The sequence below is a fragment of the Lycium ferocissimum genome, chromosome 11 (genome assembly GCF_029784015.1).
Source record: "Lycium ferocissimum isolate CSIRO_LF1 chromosome 11, AGI_CSIRO_Lferr_CH_V1, whole genome shotgun sequence".
Classification (NCBI taxonomy): Eukaryota; Viridiplantae; Streptophyta; class Magnoliopsida; order Solanales; family Solanaceae; genus Lycium; species Lycium ferocissimum.
In genome coordinates this window covers 54,865,724-54,883,962 of record NC_081352.1, presented here as the reverse complement: position 1 = coordinate 54,883,962, position 18,239 = coordinate 54,865,724, and the positions used below count along the sequence as shown (strand labels likewise).

General features: G+C 35.7%; 1 protein-coding gene across 3 annotated transcripts; it reads right to left on the bottom strand.

Annotated features, from left to right (window-relative positions):
• Positions 1 to 7,897: 7,897 nt before the first annotated feature.
• LOC132037388 (uncharacterized) lies at positions 7,898 to 14,250 on the bottom strand. 3 transcript variants are annotated; one of them, XM_059427895.1, is made up of 4 exons: positions 14,225 to 14,250; positions 13,047 to 13,684; positions 12,651 to 12,731; positions 7,899 to 9,057 (listed from the first exon to the last, which is right to left on the bottom strand). In XM_059427895.1, the coding sequence occupies exon 4, from the start codon at positions 9,028 to 9,030 to the stop codon at positions 8,164 to 8,166; it is 867 nt and encodes a 288-aa protein (XP_059283878.1). In that variant the 5' UTR covers positions 9,031 to 9,057; positions 12,651 to 12,731; positions 13,047 to 13,684; positions 14,225 to 14,250; the 3' UTR covers positions 7,899 to 8,163. The 3 variants fall into 3 exon arrangements, with proteins under 3 accessions (XP_059283879.1, XP_059283878.1, XP_059283877.1); XM_059427894.1 differs by having other exon boundaries at positions 13,060 to 13,684; XM_059427896.1 differs by lacking the exons at positions 12,651 to 12,731; positions 13,047 to 13,684; positions 14,225 to 14,250 and adding an exon at positions 9,680 to 9,755 and having other exon boundaries at positions 7,898 to 9,057.
• Positions 14,251 to 18,239: the final 3,989 nt, after the last annotated feature.

Genomic DNA, 18,239 nt, shown 5'->3' with positions numbered 1-18,239 from the left:
GATTTTGTGGGCCCACCTCGGGTCAAGTCGAGGCGGCGGACATAAATTATGGATCATAAACTTTATGAAGTCATTTATGGGCGTTTAGGACAATCCGGGTCCGTTAGAGAAGGTTTCGCACATAGAAAGCATTTTGACAACAATTTGTAAAGAAACAAGTTCAATTCTATTTAACGTTTTGGCGCTATTTCCAATCTTGGATTATGAGACGCGAGTGCAATCAAGGCTCACTTTCAAGCCTGTTACGCTCAAGACATGCCAAAGAAGAATAGGGAAGGCTTTACATACCTTGGTTATGCTTTACGCTCGTCCAACCTCAATTCCCGTTTCGCCAAAAATCTGCAAATGGTCATCTTTACCAGTTACTATTCATGCAAGCTAATATTTCAACTTTGGTCAAGTATTTGGCTACCGAAATTTCGGCAGCACTTCCCCTATAAATATAACACCCCCCGAGATTCAATTCGCTCAACACAACCAACAACAACCCAACGAAAACATCAAGAACATCAACAACCACAACTTAATACAATAGAGCCTATTTAGTCACTTTTCCAACATAATGATATAACCCTCATTCCAACTTCGCGTTCCCAACTCAATTCCAATATTTTCACATTCATCATTCATCAAGATCATTACAATACTATTCGGAAACATAGTATACCATTTCTACAATATAAACACAAGATATACAAATTATGCCAATTTTTTTTCCACCAAAGCCATAACTTCCTCAATTCTTCCAATCTTTAACATACAAGTTTATAATACATTTCCATCTTCCAAATTCATCAACATTACTCACAATTTACACCTTAACCATTTCATTTTCATAATACCATAAAATCATACTAAAACGACATAAGTTCCTACATTTCATTTCAAGGCAAACTTATACCATTTTACCTTCATTTACATTACAAGGATCACAACAACAACACAACCAACATATTACAAATTAATTCAACCTCACTTCTCCTTAATGTACCACACGGCCAACACTCCATAATTCCAACCTCAACCAAATTCTTCCAACTTCCATTGCCAATGTAATTTCCATCGTAACCATAGCTAGAATATAACATAAAATTCAACGCACTATGGATATACAATACATATACATACACGGCCACTTGTTAGTATTCATGCCCACTTTGCAAACTTCCATATTTCCATACTTTCTATTCATTCCTACATACTACAACACAAACAAACCTTCATAGAGTAATAACAAAGTATAAATTCTTACCTTTCTTCTCAATCTTCTTCACTTGAATAAGTTGTCAATATGATGAAACAAGTCCTCTTTCTTCCAAACCAATTACACCAAGTTGTAGAGCACCCTTAAATTAGTGGAAATACCACAAGAAAATAAATTTTGGGAAAAGATTTCAAAGAGACAAAAATTAAGGACTTGGCCGAATGGCCTTGTTCTTGAGTTCTTGTTGTTTTTATTTTTCTCCTTGCTAATTCTCTTGAAGTTTCTAAATGGTTCATGACCATTTAATGATCCCCTTATATTAAAATGTCACATGGTTAATTTCCATGGACTTGGGCTTGGCCATATGGCCGGCCACCCCTTAAACCTTGGGCCAAATTTTTCATTTTTTTTTTTTTGAGCCCAATTGATTAAAATTCTCACTTTGTAATTCCCGAAACAAATTTCTAAAATTCCAAATTTGCCCTTAGGCCTTCTCCGACATCTTTGCGCCAATATTTTTCCATAAACAACATAAATATGTCACTTAAGATCAAAATATTAACTTATGACGTACAAGTCACAATTGTTTCAAATTTTCCGAATAGGCGAAAATGCCGGATGTAACAGGCTAATTTCTCAATACAGAACATAAGCCTCCAGATCTGAGGGGCTATCTGACCGATACATACCCGATATCGACGGCAGAAGTCCTCGATTATCCTATGAACTGGAAGCACGAACCCAATGGCAAAGGGGTATGTGTATAACAACAAGTAGCCAGGAACATGATGAGTTATTTTTACACCATCCCCGACGGGGAGAAGGTCAACATCCGCGCCTAAACGGCAATCTTCCCGAACAGTGGCAATGGCGCTATCATCAATAAGAGATTCGAAACCCTCCATCGGGTCGAGATGGTGAAGAACTCTACAGTCATTCGCATAGCTGAAACCCGACGGGACAATGCCCACAGCAGTAGATTCTAACTCCATGTCTGGGCCTTCGGTTCCAGCCGGTGGTACGAATGAAGACTGACCCTCACCTTGGGTCAGTAATGGAACGTACGCCATGGTTGTGTAATGTTTTCTTAACGTAGGCTAAAAGGGGAAGCAAAAGTGAGATTTGAAGAAGTATGGACGCATGGGAAAGAAAGGAAACATGGGCTTTATATAGAAGAAGATTTTTTGGGATCCTGTAGCGTATCAAGAGTCCTGATTCAAGGAGGATTCCCCAAAAAGATTTGGCGGCTGGTTAATAATGACCTAGCATTGGGCAGAGTGAGGTTTGACTTAAAGGTTCCATTCCCCGTCGTCAATAACTGCGCCACGGGAAATGGGGGGACTATCTGTATACGGGTAAAACCGAGGACACGAGTACGCTCGGTTTCCCGTTGTTATGATTACGCTCGGGTGAAGCTCGACCACCTCACTGGGATCGAGGAGCTCGAGGCCGGGCCAGACGAGGTAATAACGGAAGGATGATCGACTGCCATTGTGTAAGACCGAAATATCCGCCATCACCCGGATATTCGGCGTCAATCCCGGCGACGCAGCTGTCACCAGATTTACTTGCTTTATTTAGAATTGTATTAGGTTTGAAATTCCTCTACTATATAAAGGGGAAGCCTCCATTCATGAAAGGGGGTTGGCAAAACAGAAGAGAGAAAGGATTCACATCAATAATCATAAAAGAATATAGTATCTGTTCCCATCTGTTCTTGAATTTTACTTCGATTGCGTTTCTTGATAGCTCGTAACAAAAGGATACCGACCTCGGTTCTCTGGCCCGAGGTCACGCGAATCCGGCATTTGGTTAGATCTGATTATTTGTTCGTTCCATTGTATATCGCACTGTTCAAATCTTTAATTGAATTTAGCTGTGTATCTTAGGCACCTCATATAAATTTAACTGTCTGTATTTTCAAGGTGAAACAGAAATAATTGGGCTAACAATAAGGGTATCGAGGCTGATCAAAGTCGAGGTGAACAACATGAAGAGTAGATCATTCAATTCCATCGATGAATTCCTAAATTTTTTTGTTTTTAGAGAGAGAGAGAATGTGTAATAATTTTTAGTTAAAGAAGTTTCTTTTTAGTATCGGTGTATTTGTGTGATAATATGTAAGCATGTATACGAAATTATAGTTGCAAATATAGCGCATTAAAATGTTTCTGCTTTGCGATAATTGAAATTAAGTTTGATACATTATTTGAAGTTTATTTTGATTTCATTACTAAAAATTGATAGTCGCGGTGACCAAAATAGAAAACAAATTAACTTACAATATTTGCTTCTAATATTTTTTTGAAATCTTACCTTATATACTAACTATGTAACCATCTCATTTCACATGTTTACAGTTTTAAAATGATATTCATGTTACTCATAGAGGTATCTTTGTACCTTGCACTCAACAGATAGAAAAATTGAATGTGCCGCTATGGTAAGTTATTGTATTATCCTTGATCTTTTGTTTGATCAATGGTTTAATTCGTCCAGTACACCATCTGTAGTTCTTCATTTTACATTTTCAATTATTGCTTTGATTGAAATTTTTGTTACTGAACTATTTACACAGCAACAACATTTAGAGGAAAGAAAAGCATCAAACCCTGAACACTCTCTCACTACTTGGAAACCTATCATGGACTGCTCTACAAGTAAGAAGTGCCAGTTTAAAAAGGCACAATCTTTTTGTCACATCGCATGTTAAATTTTGTGTTGTTTGTTGGCAAAAAAGGCATATATTATTCAAAATTAAATTTATGCAATGGGAGGTAAATGAGGCTCTATCCCATTGTTATTGTTCCTGCTGATCTAGGTTATTAGTTTCCTCCTTTGTATGAGCAATCATATTCTTGCTATATTCCAATTTCTTGGCCTAACCTTCCAACTGCTAGTATGTAATTGCAAGCTATATTGAGAGGTAAAACGTTACATGTATGATGAGACTGTCAAAGACGTGATTTGTGATTCGATTAAACAAGAATATAGATGAGACTTTCAAATTACATCAAATCTTGATCAAATACTGAAATAAGGAATTATTCCCCTTACAAAGTTACTAAAGTCCTCACATGCTATGAGTTAATCAATTTTCAATCAGTCTTAGCATCAACTTTGGACTATTTTGGTGTTGCAGTTGTGCTCAAAGACGAACACTGTCTTTTGAGTTGTATTCCAATCGTCAACTTTCATAAGGTCAAATTTATCAACAATCATGTCCTTCAAATATATGACAGAATCAACTATATAAATACCTTAACATTTTCAAAAATGGACTAAAACTTGAGATGTAATTAGTAGTCCTAAACCTAGCCCGTAAAATGGAGTAAATTTTATAAATTATCATATAATTATTGTTTTTTTGCATCAAACGAAGTCATAAACCTATGTTGTCAATTAAAACTCATAATGCTTACTTTCACAACCAAATAGTCACAATAGCTGAAAAATGTAACAATTTGTGTAGTTTCTTAAATTTTCTTATCTACAAATGTCCATAATAAAATAAATAATATTTTTTTCATCACTTATTTTAAGTAATTCTAGTGAGTATTATTACGTAATTTGTGTTTATTTACTATTTAAGAGTTTCAAAAGATACATATCCTCAAGAAATTTTATTCTCTTCTTTAATCAAAGTCGTGAATAAATATTTTCAACTCCTCTGTTTAAAATTTAATAAAAATAAATACATAAATGAATTATTTATGATTTTAGCTTATTTTTTAATAAGTTAAGTTTAATATACTTAGTTACAGATATACCTTCATATGAAGTGTTAAGTGTAGGATTTTCATAATATAAGGGTGTAAGTATTTGATTTTAAAATATAGGGGGCGCATCCATAACAGAATCATATTACAGAGGTGTTTAGTGTAATTAACCCTATATTTACCAGGATGGATTTTAGAATCAAAAAATAATAATTGTATTACTTTTTATCATTAGTATCTATAAGTAATATAAAGCAAAATAATCACAATAACCTCCATATTCTTTTGTTTTTTTCAAGAGAAGGGACAAATCTATGTCCTAAAATGAATCAAATTGAAGGTCATTGTCATTACATTTGTATTCTGTTTGATTCATTTTCAGAAGCAGTAGGAACGATCTCCCTTAGGCCATTTTATCGAACATTTTAAGGGTATTAGAAGCATATTATGTTTTTTTCCTTCAAAATTAAATTTTTTATAGCCACTTACCGTCCAATACTTTATTATCAATGGGTAGTCGTCAGATAGTAGTTGCCCGAGCACGATTCCCCCTTGGCTAAACCACTACTTCAGACTAACCTTTTTACCTAGCCGACACTTAATCAAGTTAGAACTTTGCGCTCACTTAAAATGTCTACACGCGTGCGAGTGTTTTCTCCAATTATACAAATTAAGCTTCCGAAAGGGGTGGTAGTTCAATGAAAACAACTATTGCCCAAAAATTATTATGTCCATTTGTTTATTTGAAACCAGTAGTTTAGCACGTAGTTTTGAAAAGTTTACAAAAATAAGATGGTTAATGAGAAAACTTTTTTTGTTATTGAACCATCTTATTTTTGTAAACTGTTCAAAACTACATGCTAAACTACTGGTTCTCGTTCAGCAAAAAAAAAAAAATCTCCAAGCTGTTACGTTTGGTGGGTAAAAGACACGCGTTATATATTTATTGATTTGACATAAGCATAATGAGTAAGATTTTTTGGGTTCGATAACTTCGAGTGAAGTTATAGAAAAAGTACATTAAATGTTATTTGCACTTTACAAAAGTAAGACTCAATGTTTGGACTCTTCTTACCCACGTTTGGTGGGTAAAAGACACGCGTTATATTTTATTGATTTGACATAAATATAATGAGTAGGATTTTTTGGGTTCGATAACTTCAAGAGAAGTTGTAGGAAAAGTACATTAAATGTTATTTGCACTTTACAAAAGTAGGACTCGATGTTGGACTCTTCTTAAGAAAGCAAATTAGTCAACTTTTTTTCGCATCCGTCCAAACCAAAAGCAAATGTAACTCAAATTGCATTAGAAACGTCCAACGACTTTTTAAAGTTGTTCAAATTGTTGTAATGTGATCGTTATTTTCAGTTACATTTGTATTTGATGCTTGAAATCTATCCTTGTTTATGGTCAATCACCTTATATGTCACTAGATCTTTAAATCTCATCCTTGGTTTCTACACCTTATAGAAGAACGACATGTGTGTCATTTTTAGATTTTGAATTGTGCCTAATCAAATTTCAATTTTAGAGCAAATAATTAAATAATAAAACTTTTCATTTTTACTTTAACTTCAGTTAATTCGTTAAATTCAGTAACACTAATTCATATGAAATGTTGAACTGAATGGAAACAAGAAAATGTTGCACTCAAAAGTGTAGTCTATTCGGTCAATGAATATGAAATGAGCCATGAGTAGGTACACCTCAAATACTAAAACATACTCTAAATTTAGGGGTCGTTTGGTGCTATTTTGAGATATCTCATGGGTTAAGATATCCCATGGGATTATAGACCGTGAGTAATTACATCTCAAATACTAAAACATAATCTAAATTTAGGGGGTCGTTTGGTACAATGTTGACATATCTCATGGGTTGGGATATCCCATGGGATTAGCTATCCTAGCATTTATATGAGATAGCTAATCCCACGGTAAAAGCTTATCCACACCGAGTGTTTACACCAAACAAATGCAATCATGGTTTAAGTGATTTAATTAAGTGAATATATATACACACACACACCAAACAAATGCAATTATGATTAAGTGATAGTGCTATATATTCTAACACATGTCATACGTCCATTGGTTTGACAGAATTCAAAAATCTAAAAAAGATACACATGTCGTACTTCTATCCCGTGTGGGTAAGTTTTTGCCCTAATCCCACAATTTTAATGTAAAAGCTATCCCAAGATTAGCTAATAGACAAATTAAACATGAGATAAAGTTAATCTCAAATTCTATCCCGGGATTATTATCATTATCCCATCAATTAAACGACCCGGGTGCATTTGGTACGAAGGAAAATATTTTTCATGATAAATGTTTTCTTGGAAAATCTGTTTCAAGAAATTAAGTGTGTTTCTTACTTATTTTTTGTGTTCGGTACGTAAATAAAAAATATTATCCTAAATGCATCTGTATATAATCTAGACAAACACTTGGAAGGTGGGGATAAAGGGTAGGGGTATAGGGTGGTGTTGTTGGGGGCTACCGAGGTGTATCAAAGGGTGGGGAGGACACCATCAATGTGAAACTTACTTTTCCTACTTTCACTAGGAGAGTCACTTTCCTCATTTTTAAGGAACTCGTTTTCTAGAAAAAATGTTTAATAAAAATTTTGACCAACCGAACATAAGAAAATTAGAAAACATTTTCCTCCTCACCGAACGCATCCTTTCTGTCTAAATCTTGGTGGACAGAATTGTCAAACTACCCGATAGAACTACGTCTAGACCGATCTGGATATCGCCGTTAACCAAAAAAAAAAAAAAAAAAAAAAAAAACAAAACAAAAAAAAAAAAAGCACAATTGCTTGTTACTTGCTAAATCTCCTCTTCTTTCTTTTTTGGTGAACTAGATTTTAGAACTAGTAGTTATGGCCTTTAGATTCATTAAGAAACAAATTTAACAATTTTACATAGGTATTCAAAGAACTGCTAATCGACCTTTGTACTGTTTAGGAATGAAATCCAGCAACAAGAACTGGAAATTTTAAAGTAGTCATAAACCAGATCAATCTCTTCAGAACATAAAAACTGGAATCCAAAGGCAGAGTAGAAAAATATATAGATACACAGATTAAAAGACACATGTTTTTTATTACTAGAACTTAACCATTTCACTGCATACATAACAGATTTAGGGTCCTAAGGTAGACTGAAGGAACTACAAACTGAAAACATGATTACTTCTACTCCATTCTTACAAAGATACACATACAGAAAAGGACTAATTAGTTCCAGGAAAATTCTGAGGCATCATGGCTGGGAGAGTGTTCCCATTTTTCGGGACATATTTACGCATCCAGACATGCTTCCCGTTGATAGTAAACTTGGCTTTGGTCACAGCACTGAGAATAATCTCAATAATTGCAGGCGTAAAAAACACAACTCGAGCATAAAGAGACTGTTCATGGGGCTTCACCTCCTGCATGTAAATGGACTCGATGCATTCTCCAAAAAGTATTGTAAAGAATCCATTGATTTCCCATTCAGCAACAGGGTAGCCCTTGGAAAAAGTAACAAACATGGTCCGATCTTCACGTGGTACATCCTGTCCGTTCATCCTCCTAGGATACATGTCATCTCCAAGTCCCAAGTGAGCAAATCTTCCCATTAAAGATCCCATTAAAGATGACTCACCAGTCAAAGTTTGTCCAGAACTTCCCAAGGCTCTCTCCGTAATATCAGGCAATGCCTTGAGACAAACCTCAGTTGCAATTTTCCTTATCCCACTGGTTGCACTGTCCCGATTTTCATTGAAAAACTGGAGGGGGAACTCTTTTGCCATGACGTTTTGAGTTTGCCAAATATCACTTGCGTCAATTGAGAGAAAGAACCCGTTGTCCCCAATGAATTTGAGGCAGATAACAGCCTCATCAGCAAGTTCATTAATCAAAAAATTAGGTAAGGAAAAGATCTTTCTGATAACATTTTTGAGACCTGCTCGCTCCATCCAAATCCACAATGCCAGTATCTGCATTGATTCCAAAGGATCACGCTGAAGCTCATTAACAAGGAGAGAATAAAGTTCTCGGTCAATCTTATGGAAAAGTCTGAATTCATCCACGGTGATGTGAAAAGAATTTGCAGCCATATCCACTCAAGTTGGTAGTGATTAAGCCTGCCCACATGAAAAAACAACCAAAATTAAGTTAGAAGAATCAAGATGAAAAAAGCAGCCCCAAGTTTATCAGGACAGATAAGCATACAATTGACAACTGAAGAAGAGAGAGAACCGGCAATGTGAAATCAACTAATGAAAACTGTCATGATCCTAATGAAGATTCAGCATTCCTCTTGTAACGTAACCAGCAACAAACCTATGACCTTAAAAATAAAAAGGGCAGCCCGGTGCACTAAGCTGCCGCTATGCGCGGGGTCCGGGGAAGGGCCGGACCATAAGGGTCTATTGTATGCAACCTTACTTTGCATTTCGACAAGAGCCTATTTCCACGGCTCGAACCCGCGACCGCCTAGTCACATGGCAGCAACTTTACCAGTTACGCCAAGTGGCAGAAACTGTAGGGCAGAAAGAAAAAAAAAAGAAATCTAAAGGCAGAATCTTTCATGTGGGTTAAAAGGGCCTAGTCTTGGAACCTACAACTCAATCAGAAAGGGGATCCCAAGAACAACATCGAGGGATGTACATTTTCATCTATGCAGGAGATATAATCGAAGCCAAAATCAAGTGAAGGTTAGGCTACAGAAAAGGATAAAAGTGCATAAAGTGAGGAAGAACAAACCAAAAGGTAATGTCAGGGAAAGGACAGTGTTCTCAAAAACTCAACTTGACAAGTAATTTGACAATCCAACCCACCCCATTTATAGAACACTTTCAGGGTTAACAGGGCAATGCTCTATTGAATATGTTCTTATCAGTGTTCCACCAAACCAAAGGGCAGTAACTACAATTTCGGAAGCATTTTCAGAAAGTAATCTTGTTTAATAGGTTGCAATTAATGCTTGTGAGAAATGGCCAAGGATGCATAACTTTTTCTCTTTCTGTCGATAGAAATTATGTTGAGAGAACTTCACACAAGTCCTATACAAGTACAACAACAACTATGCCTCAGTCCCAAATAAGTTGGGGTCAACTACATGAATACTTATTTCTTCATTTAAGCTCATATCATATCATTATCACGTCCTACACAAGAAATGGTGAAAATCAAAGATCAAGACCACCTAGGCAGCTAGGCTTGCTTACATAATCACAAAATGTGAAAAGATGTAACACTTCCTTTTCTACTTATGGAAACAACTTCATCTGGTTACATCCGGAGAATCTGTCTAATGAATACACGGATTTAGAACAACTTAGATCTATCGCTAAATAGCTTGATACCATGATTATACTCCACATTCTACAATAGCTACCCCAACGAATCAGATGTTTCAACGAATTGGTCTGATAATACAAGTTCCGTTACTCTGGCATAAATTGGGTAGTCCTCCTATGTTCGGGTACTCAAAACCATAGTTCAAAAGAGACTACCACTAATTCTTTGGTAAAATGACTCGTCCTCTTTTATCACAGCCTTCCAGAATCATGCTTTATAATTACTCATAAGTGCCGACAAACTGCATTGAACAAAAACACAATATCGTTTTTTGATTTATTAATAAGCCGACACCTTGTGTGGATAACGACATATTTGCTTCTCGGAAATGCTTTATTATTGGAAACTATTAATGCGCACAGCCGTTAAAACTGTTGGTCCTTGAGTTCCACATAGTCAGCAGAAGGTACATCGTTTATTAGAAAAGCTGCGCATTTACTGCTCTTGTGATGAATGGGAAACGCAGTAGTTCGACAAGTATTAATTCTGCCTCGGAAAATCGTTTGCCTTCTTCCATCGAAGAAGTTCTCTACTTCAGTTCTGTTTATTGCTTAGCTCCTCCTGATAGAAAGCAGACCATCTAGTTCTTTTGGCCCGACCCAGCCTTGCTTAACAAGCACCTTGTAGTTAACCTTTGTAAGATATTTCGCGCTCCAAATCCTAATAGATGACTGAGTTTCTCTGCCATGATGCACTTACGAGTTACAATTAAGATAAGGGTAGATGCATGCTAGCCATGGAACATGCACCGAAACTTCAAAACATGTCTTAGATTATCCAGTTTTTCAAATAAAGTTCTTACCATTTTTTCCTCAAACAAGTGTCTTGGTAGACACTCCACTGACATGTAACGTATTTGCTGTTCTCCCAATTTTGGCATCTCCGATTGAACTAGTGTGAAGATTTTTATTATCAAGAGTCACTGTCAATTGTTTGTAATTAGTGTTGACTCCACCAACTTCTAAAATGAAAATAATCCAAGTTCCTTTATAATAGATTGAAGACACGGAGGAGGACAACAGAAATTTTTTCATTGTTCACCATCAGTCGTCCACTCCTCTTTTTGCTCATAGAGTGCATTTCAATACTTTAATGCTTGTTTAAGTTCATGATTAATTACTTCTACCTGTTGTTTTGATTAATAAATTTTTTATCTCTCAAATACAGTCCAAATATTTAGAAGTCCCGTGTCCTGTGCTTAAGCAACATAGATCTGCAAATTCAAAGTATCTTTTTAACATTTTCCCTTTTATCATCTTCCGTCGGAATTCCTGGAAGAATCTGATTATTTAATGCAGATTTATTTCACATAGCAAATATATATTATGAGTGCAACTGATAAAATATGGAGGAAGAGAAGCCTGCATATTTTTCTTAATAGAGAAGCTTGCATTCATTTTGGTTTTGGCATGATATACTTTGGATCAAGAACTGAAGAAAAATTTACAATCACTGACAAAACGCTAGATCAATATCACAAATCTTCATTCTAGTTGCAAAAATATAAAGATATAATTTAGTTAAGCTAAGCCAAAAAGTAAATTTCTCTAGCGTCCAATTCAGAAAGAATCTTAAAATCCCTCCAAGCTCTTTATGTTCAATATTTTTGTTACTACATGGGGTAAAGAGGGAGGGGAAAGCTAAGCAAAAACTACTTATGGGATCGATCCTTCCACCTGCATGGTCAAAGGTGAGAGGATTTACTAAGTGAGCTGGCTCTAAACCCCCAAATAATTCCTCCATTTTCTGATTTCACGAACTATGCTCAAGCTGGCATCTACCTGGCTGCTGGCATCTACCTAGCTGCTGGCAAGTCTCCACATTCAAATGAGTGTTTGACATATCTTGACACCCCAGACGTGCAAAATCATTTTGACAGGTTTCCTTAAATCTATATATTTTTATAACGTTGGTTGCAAAACATGTGATGTGGAATCTCTCTCGAGCAGGAAATGCTATTTTTATTTTTATTTATAACTTCTTGTGTGTTCTGTTAAGCAATTTAAAAAGTACCTTTATTAACCATCTTAAGTTATACTAATTCCAAAAGTCACTCCATTTTCGTTACTATAAAAAGCCTTAAAGTGTAAGTTATTTCTACTCCAACTTTTCATACTCCTAACCAAATGCATAAAAGGAATCCGTTGAATCTGGAAACCAATTTTTCCATGGATAACATGCTACCCTCCACAGCATCTGGTTTAGGTTCATACCTTTGAACGTCTCAACCTGGCAATCCAGTGGTCTACTAGTCAACCACAACATGACACCATAATCTTGTTCATATAAACGCGCTGATGAACAAGTGAATGATCAAAGAGCAATAATAGGGTGTCGACAAAATTAGTTCTAAAAAACATGCTCAAGCTTATACCTAGAGTAAGGATGTGACTCATGTTCGCAAGCAAGAACTAAGTGTTCTCTTCTTTTATTCCCATGGCCACAGGTCTCCTCCCTGCAAATCAGGAAGCAAACTTGGTTTAGCCACTACTCGTGATGCAAAGTCTGGCAATATAGTCACACACTCCAGAGTTGAATAAGAGAAGAAGAGGGGTTGGCGTGAAGAGGTCGCAATCCAGACAAATGCAGATCTCAAAAGGTTTGAAGTGTAAATTGAGGAATACACCAAAAAGAAAATCTACAAATTAAGCAAACAACAAACTGAACTATAAACTGAAATATAAAATCTCTATTTAGAATCTCTAAATTAGGAAAACACGACATTGAAATATACAACAGGATAAACAGGAAAACCAAAGGTTAAAAACACCAGAAGCAATTACATTCTCAAGATGCCAGGATTTGATATGCCTTGAGGAATAATTAGAGGCATGGGCGAGAAACTGAAGCCTATAACTGCTATAAGCCAGCCTCCATTGAAACCTATCTGAAGTTAGGTACATAGGGTGACATGAAATTATGTTATCTTCAAGATATCTTTCTCTATTCCTTTATGCCCATTAGGCTGGGAGTTGCAGCAGCAGCCCCTTGCAGATCCTATAAGGAGAAAGACCTCCATGCACTCAACTTCTGTTCAGGAGGTGATGATGAGGACTCATTGCTATATCTTCTTGATTGTGGAGGCAGAGGAGGAAGAGAGAAACGAGGTGACGATGTGTTTGAGTTCAAGGACTCGGAACTATTATCGCTCTCAGAGCAGCTTGAAGTTGTACCAAGAGCTAATGAGCTTCAAGAGTTTATTGGTCTCTTCTCTAACCCACCCTATTAATTCTTGGGGAGTGATTCCGGTTCTTGTCAAAGAAATTGCTATGAGCAAGCAGGTTCTTGCGTTTCCTAGTGTATGCATTCTCCTGCTTGACCATATCTTTAAGCAAGGAACTCGATGTCGCATCTGCTAGACTAGTATAAGATTTCAATTTACCAGCATAAAAATTTGATAATCCCCTCCTGAAAAGTGGCAGATGCACAATTAGAACATTGAGAAGAACAACACTAATAGATTGCTCACAAAACATCTATAAGCAGGTAAAATCTTTCCAAATGACTCCTGCATTGTTCCTTTCATTCTCCAGAAGATCCACGTTCAGAAACTTGATTAAAACTAAAATACAAACAAAAGAAAACAAAATTCTGCATTTCTGCTATTATCCAAGACTTTCATTCAGTCCAAGTAAGATACTTTTTCAACTTCAGTAATAATAGGTGAATCAGTACAGACTTCTTTCATTGTCCCTTCATCATCCCACCCCCATCACACCTGAGCCCCCACTCCCCACCCCATAATGTTTTGCTAGATTACATATAAATGCTCTTGAGACAATAGTTTTTTTGTTTACTTACCAAACACTAGAAAATAAGTAAGAAACTCGCTTGTTTTTCAAGAAACATTTTCCATGAAAAACATTTCCGCCATACAAAACACACCCAAGTTTCAGTCACTTTTAATTTCTTACAAAGAAAATGGCATATCAAGATGAAATAGCTTACCCAGTAATTTCAGGAAGAACATAATCCAAGTGACATCTTATTGCGGATCCTGGAGACACCATCTCCACCCAAACAAGTCGTGAGCTTCCATTTCCAACCATTTGCATGCAACTGAAAATTGTGGCCTATCCCTACCTGCAAAAACGCGATGTTAGAACCGACAATGGATAGATAATGGTCGCAAGCAGTAAATAAATTAGTATGGGAGAAAGAGCTAAGAAAGGCAAACCTGCAGATTCAGAAATTTTGTAACTGGGATCTTCTTTGATAGAAGGCGAACTTCACAATGCAAAGTCTCACATATGAACTTCCATCACCGTTCAGGAGCTAAAGGCTTTAAAACTAATTTTCCCACATATTCATTGCTTGGATTGTTATAAAACTGGTGAAGATGGTCTCCAAGTGTTCAGTAAACTAGTAAAAAAACTGAAAATGCTAATATTGACACAAAATTATAAATTATAATGCCATGAAAACTATATCAGTTATGTTGATTCCATAATTAACCACAGTGCTGATGCAGAAAATTCACATCCAGAAGTTTTTCACAATTGTGATTGCGCTTTTAACATCAATTTCGGTTAATAGAACACCGCTCTAATGGTAGAACCCTTCACGACTTTTTGGCCAAAAGCATCCCTAAAGTGTGCCTCAAAGTTAACACCTTAAATTATTTATGTGAACCAATAACATCCTTAATGTATCCAAAAGTTAACAAGTTTCATCCTCCGGTTAATAATTGCCAGAAAACTAAGGGCAGTTTCAAAAGACCACGTGACTTAACCGTGAAATTCCAAGACTCCACTCAAAATCATCTTCTTCACCATTCTTTTGTCCAATCCAGCACTCCTTACTCTTTTGCGGGTTCCTTATCATCATCATTCTTTTGTTTCTTTTCTAACACAATGATGACTCCTTGAACTCAATTGGTTCAAGAAAAACATGCAATATCATACCTTAAACTCCACAGATATTCAACAAAAGCACGGCAACAATCAAACTGATGGTAGGATTTTCAGAGGAGGTAGTCAGTGTCCTGAGTCAGCAAAAGATGATTATTTACTCAAGTATAGACAAAAGAAACAAAGGCGCATAATTGATCACTGAGTTATTAGCCGTATGACGTTTTATTATTTGAGATGAGTGACACCTTTTGACTTGTGTTATCAGAAGAGTGCACCGGTAAGCAATGAGGAATTCCTCAGAATTCTAATAAACAGATCTCAGCCAAGAGCAAAAACTAAGCAAAATGTGAAAACTTTCCCAATATTCTGCTGATAACAGAGATTAACGGAGAGACGAGAAGTAGCACTTAGGAATTTACCAAAATCCTCAGAATATCAATAAAGCACCAAAAAGATAGGTGAATTTTGAGCAAGAGATACAAAAATTGCATTGATTTCATGTATACTAGGAACTATGCTCCGTGGCTGTTTTTGAGAAACTTTGTATTTAGTTCAGGATAGTCAATGTTAATGCACATGCTATTTATAAGTGATAGGGAGATTTCAACGCCAAATTTAGTTCAAGAAGGAGAGGACAGTGACTTTCTGGAAGATGAAGAAGAAGATGGATTGTTGAACACAGCAACTGAGGGAAAATTTAGATCTTGTCAGTAGTCATATAAGGTGTTTGGGTGTGCAAACAAACTGTTACATCGGTAGCTAAAAAAAAAAAATACTTATATTGCTTTGTCAAACTTTTTTCAAAAATATTTGTTCCCTCTTTCTCTTTATAAAGCTAATTATTACTCCGATCTGTAAGATACAACAACGCACAAGTAGAAGTTCACTTTGCTTTCACTCTAATCTATGTTAGCGTTTTTTAAACTAAAATTTAGACATCTTCAACATGCTTTTCCACAAAGCTTCTGATCATGATGAGAACTCCATGCACGTTTTCATGCAAAAGGGGAAGCTCAGATCATAGGCACTCAAGCTTTGGAAATATAATGTCAAAAGGTGAGTTTTCGAACTAGATTCACCACAAAGGGGAAGTTAAGTATATATACACGCTTTTCTTATATATTTCCTTTTTAAAAAAAAACTTCCAGCATGTTCTTTCTTCCTTCTCATAGAAAATATTATATTCACATTTAACCAGGTATTTAATACTCCGTTCATTTAAATTCATATTGACCTCATACAAAGTTTTTTTTTTTTTTAAAAGATTTTTAGAATTTGTAATGAAGAATATTGGCACCAATAAAGATGGATGGGGATCTAAGGAAGACGATGATGTTTTAAAGGAAGGCTTGAAATTTCAACAAATTTTGAAGTGTTGTTAGTTTTATAACTGGAGTTAACTGAAGGATGAAACACGCTAACTTCTTTAAAATATTAAGGATATTTTTGTTAACAGGATACTAGGAGGATGTATTTATGTTATGGGTATACTTTAGGGATGTATCTGGCCGAAAACTCAACCCTTCACCATCAACTAAGAGCTTAGGGGTTTGTGACACCAAGCGGAGCAGAGAGAAAAACCACTGTTGACCCCTAAACTATCTATTAAAAAGAAATACACATTTATTATTTGCACGATCTAAACACTGTACTTTGACCTCAGCCGAGATTTTTCAAGTAGTTTTTTCATTCAAATTACAAAAGTAGAAGAATTTCCAATGCTAGAAAGGAACGACCAAGCCAGCTATCACAAAATTTATTGTTCCTCTCCTTATTGCTTAAAATGAGTAATTTGGACAACATTATCATTGCAGGTATACTTCAATCAAAATCACGAAGATCAAACACAACATAAGGACGGGGCTATAAAATCATTAAAGAAATGTTTATGCAGCCACTTTAAGGCCTAAGGGTCATTCATATTTGAAACTAAAGGCAACCAGACTGATGCAGATCCAACATATAACTGAACTTTCACTCCACCTTATGCAATAGGAAATGCATCCATCTTTATTAATGGGAAAATTACAGTCATTTGACCATCTAGTTTACAAAATATGTACACAGTGTATAGGTAGTGTATAGTTTATACTAAATATGCACACCTATACACAATATATACAGCCGAAGTGTATAGATAGTGTATACTTCGGCCATGTTTGGTAAATTAGTTGGCCGAAAGGTATATTTACTTAAGTTTCCCTCTAATTTGTTTTTTTTTTTTTTTTTGAAAGAAAAAATCAAGGCACATAGTATTAACTTATACTAACAAGTGCAATTTTCAAAACGATCCCAAAGTTTGATAATTCACTCATCTCTTTTACTCCCTCTGTCCCAATTTATGCGGCACATTTTTCTTTCTAGTCTATCCCAAAAGGAATGTCACCTTGCCTTGTTTTGGACCACAGATTTGAAAAGTGTTTTCTTTCTTTCTTAAACTCCGTGTATAGTCAAATGGTGCCACATAAACTGGGACGGAGGGAGTAACTAATAAGTAACAAAAACACCAGCAAATAAACAATATAAAGAAGCATAGCAGGAATTATAACTAAACGAAACATTTACAACTAACAAACAACACCAAGAATGCTAAAACAACAACAATCAATAGACTCTCTATGTCTAAATTCATAAATTTGTGCAAATTTTAGGGGGCAATTTGCACGATTGCCCTTCTTTCGGGGTGGTCCTTAATTTTTGCCATTTGCCTAAAATATCTCGAGTTTCCGGGTTTGAACACTGGCTTAGTCATAAAAATAAAATAAAAATCACAAGGCAAGTGTGAATTTGAGAAGATATTCAAGCCAATTCCTACTTGAAAGCGGAAAGAAATAAAAGAAAAAAATTTCTTTGTTGGTTTTCGAGTGTTATTGGGATTTAGATCCTTTCTAGGAAAGAATTAGACCTAGTAGTATAAATACATGCTAGCTAAGCTTTATTAAGTAGGACAGAACGTAGAACCTAAGAGTATTCAATCTTGTAACTTACTTTCTCCTTTGATATTAATAAAAGTATCAGCTGTTCTCCATGAACTAGGATCACATCGATCCGAACCACATTAATTACTGAGTTTTTATCGTTTCCGCTCTACCAATTAGTATCAGAGCCTA

What these genes read in the sequence shown, in the direction of transcription:
- LOC132037388 (XM_059427895.1), bottom strand. Translation starts at nt 9,030, where the DNA reads ATGGCTGCAAATTCTTTTCACATCACCGTGGATGAATTCAGACTTTTC.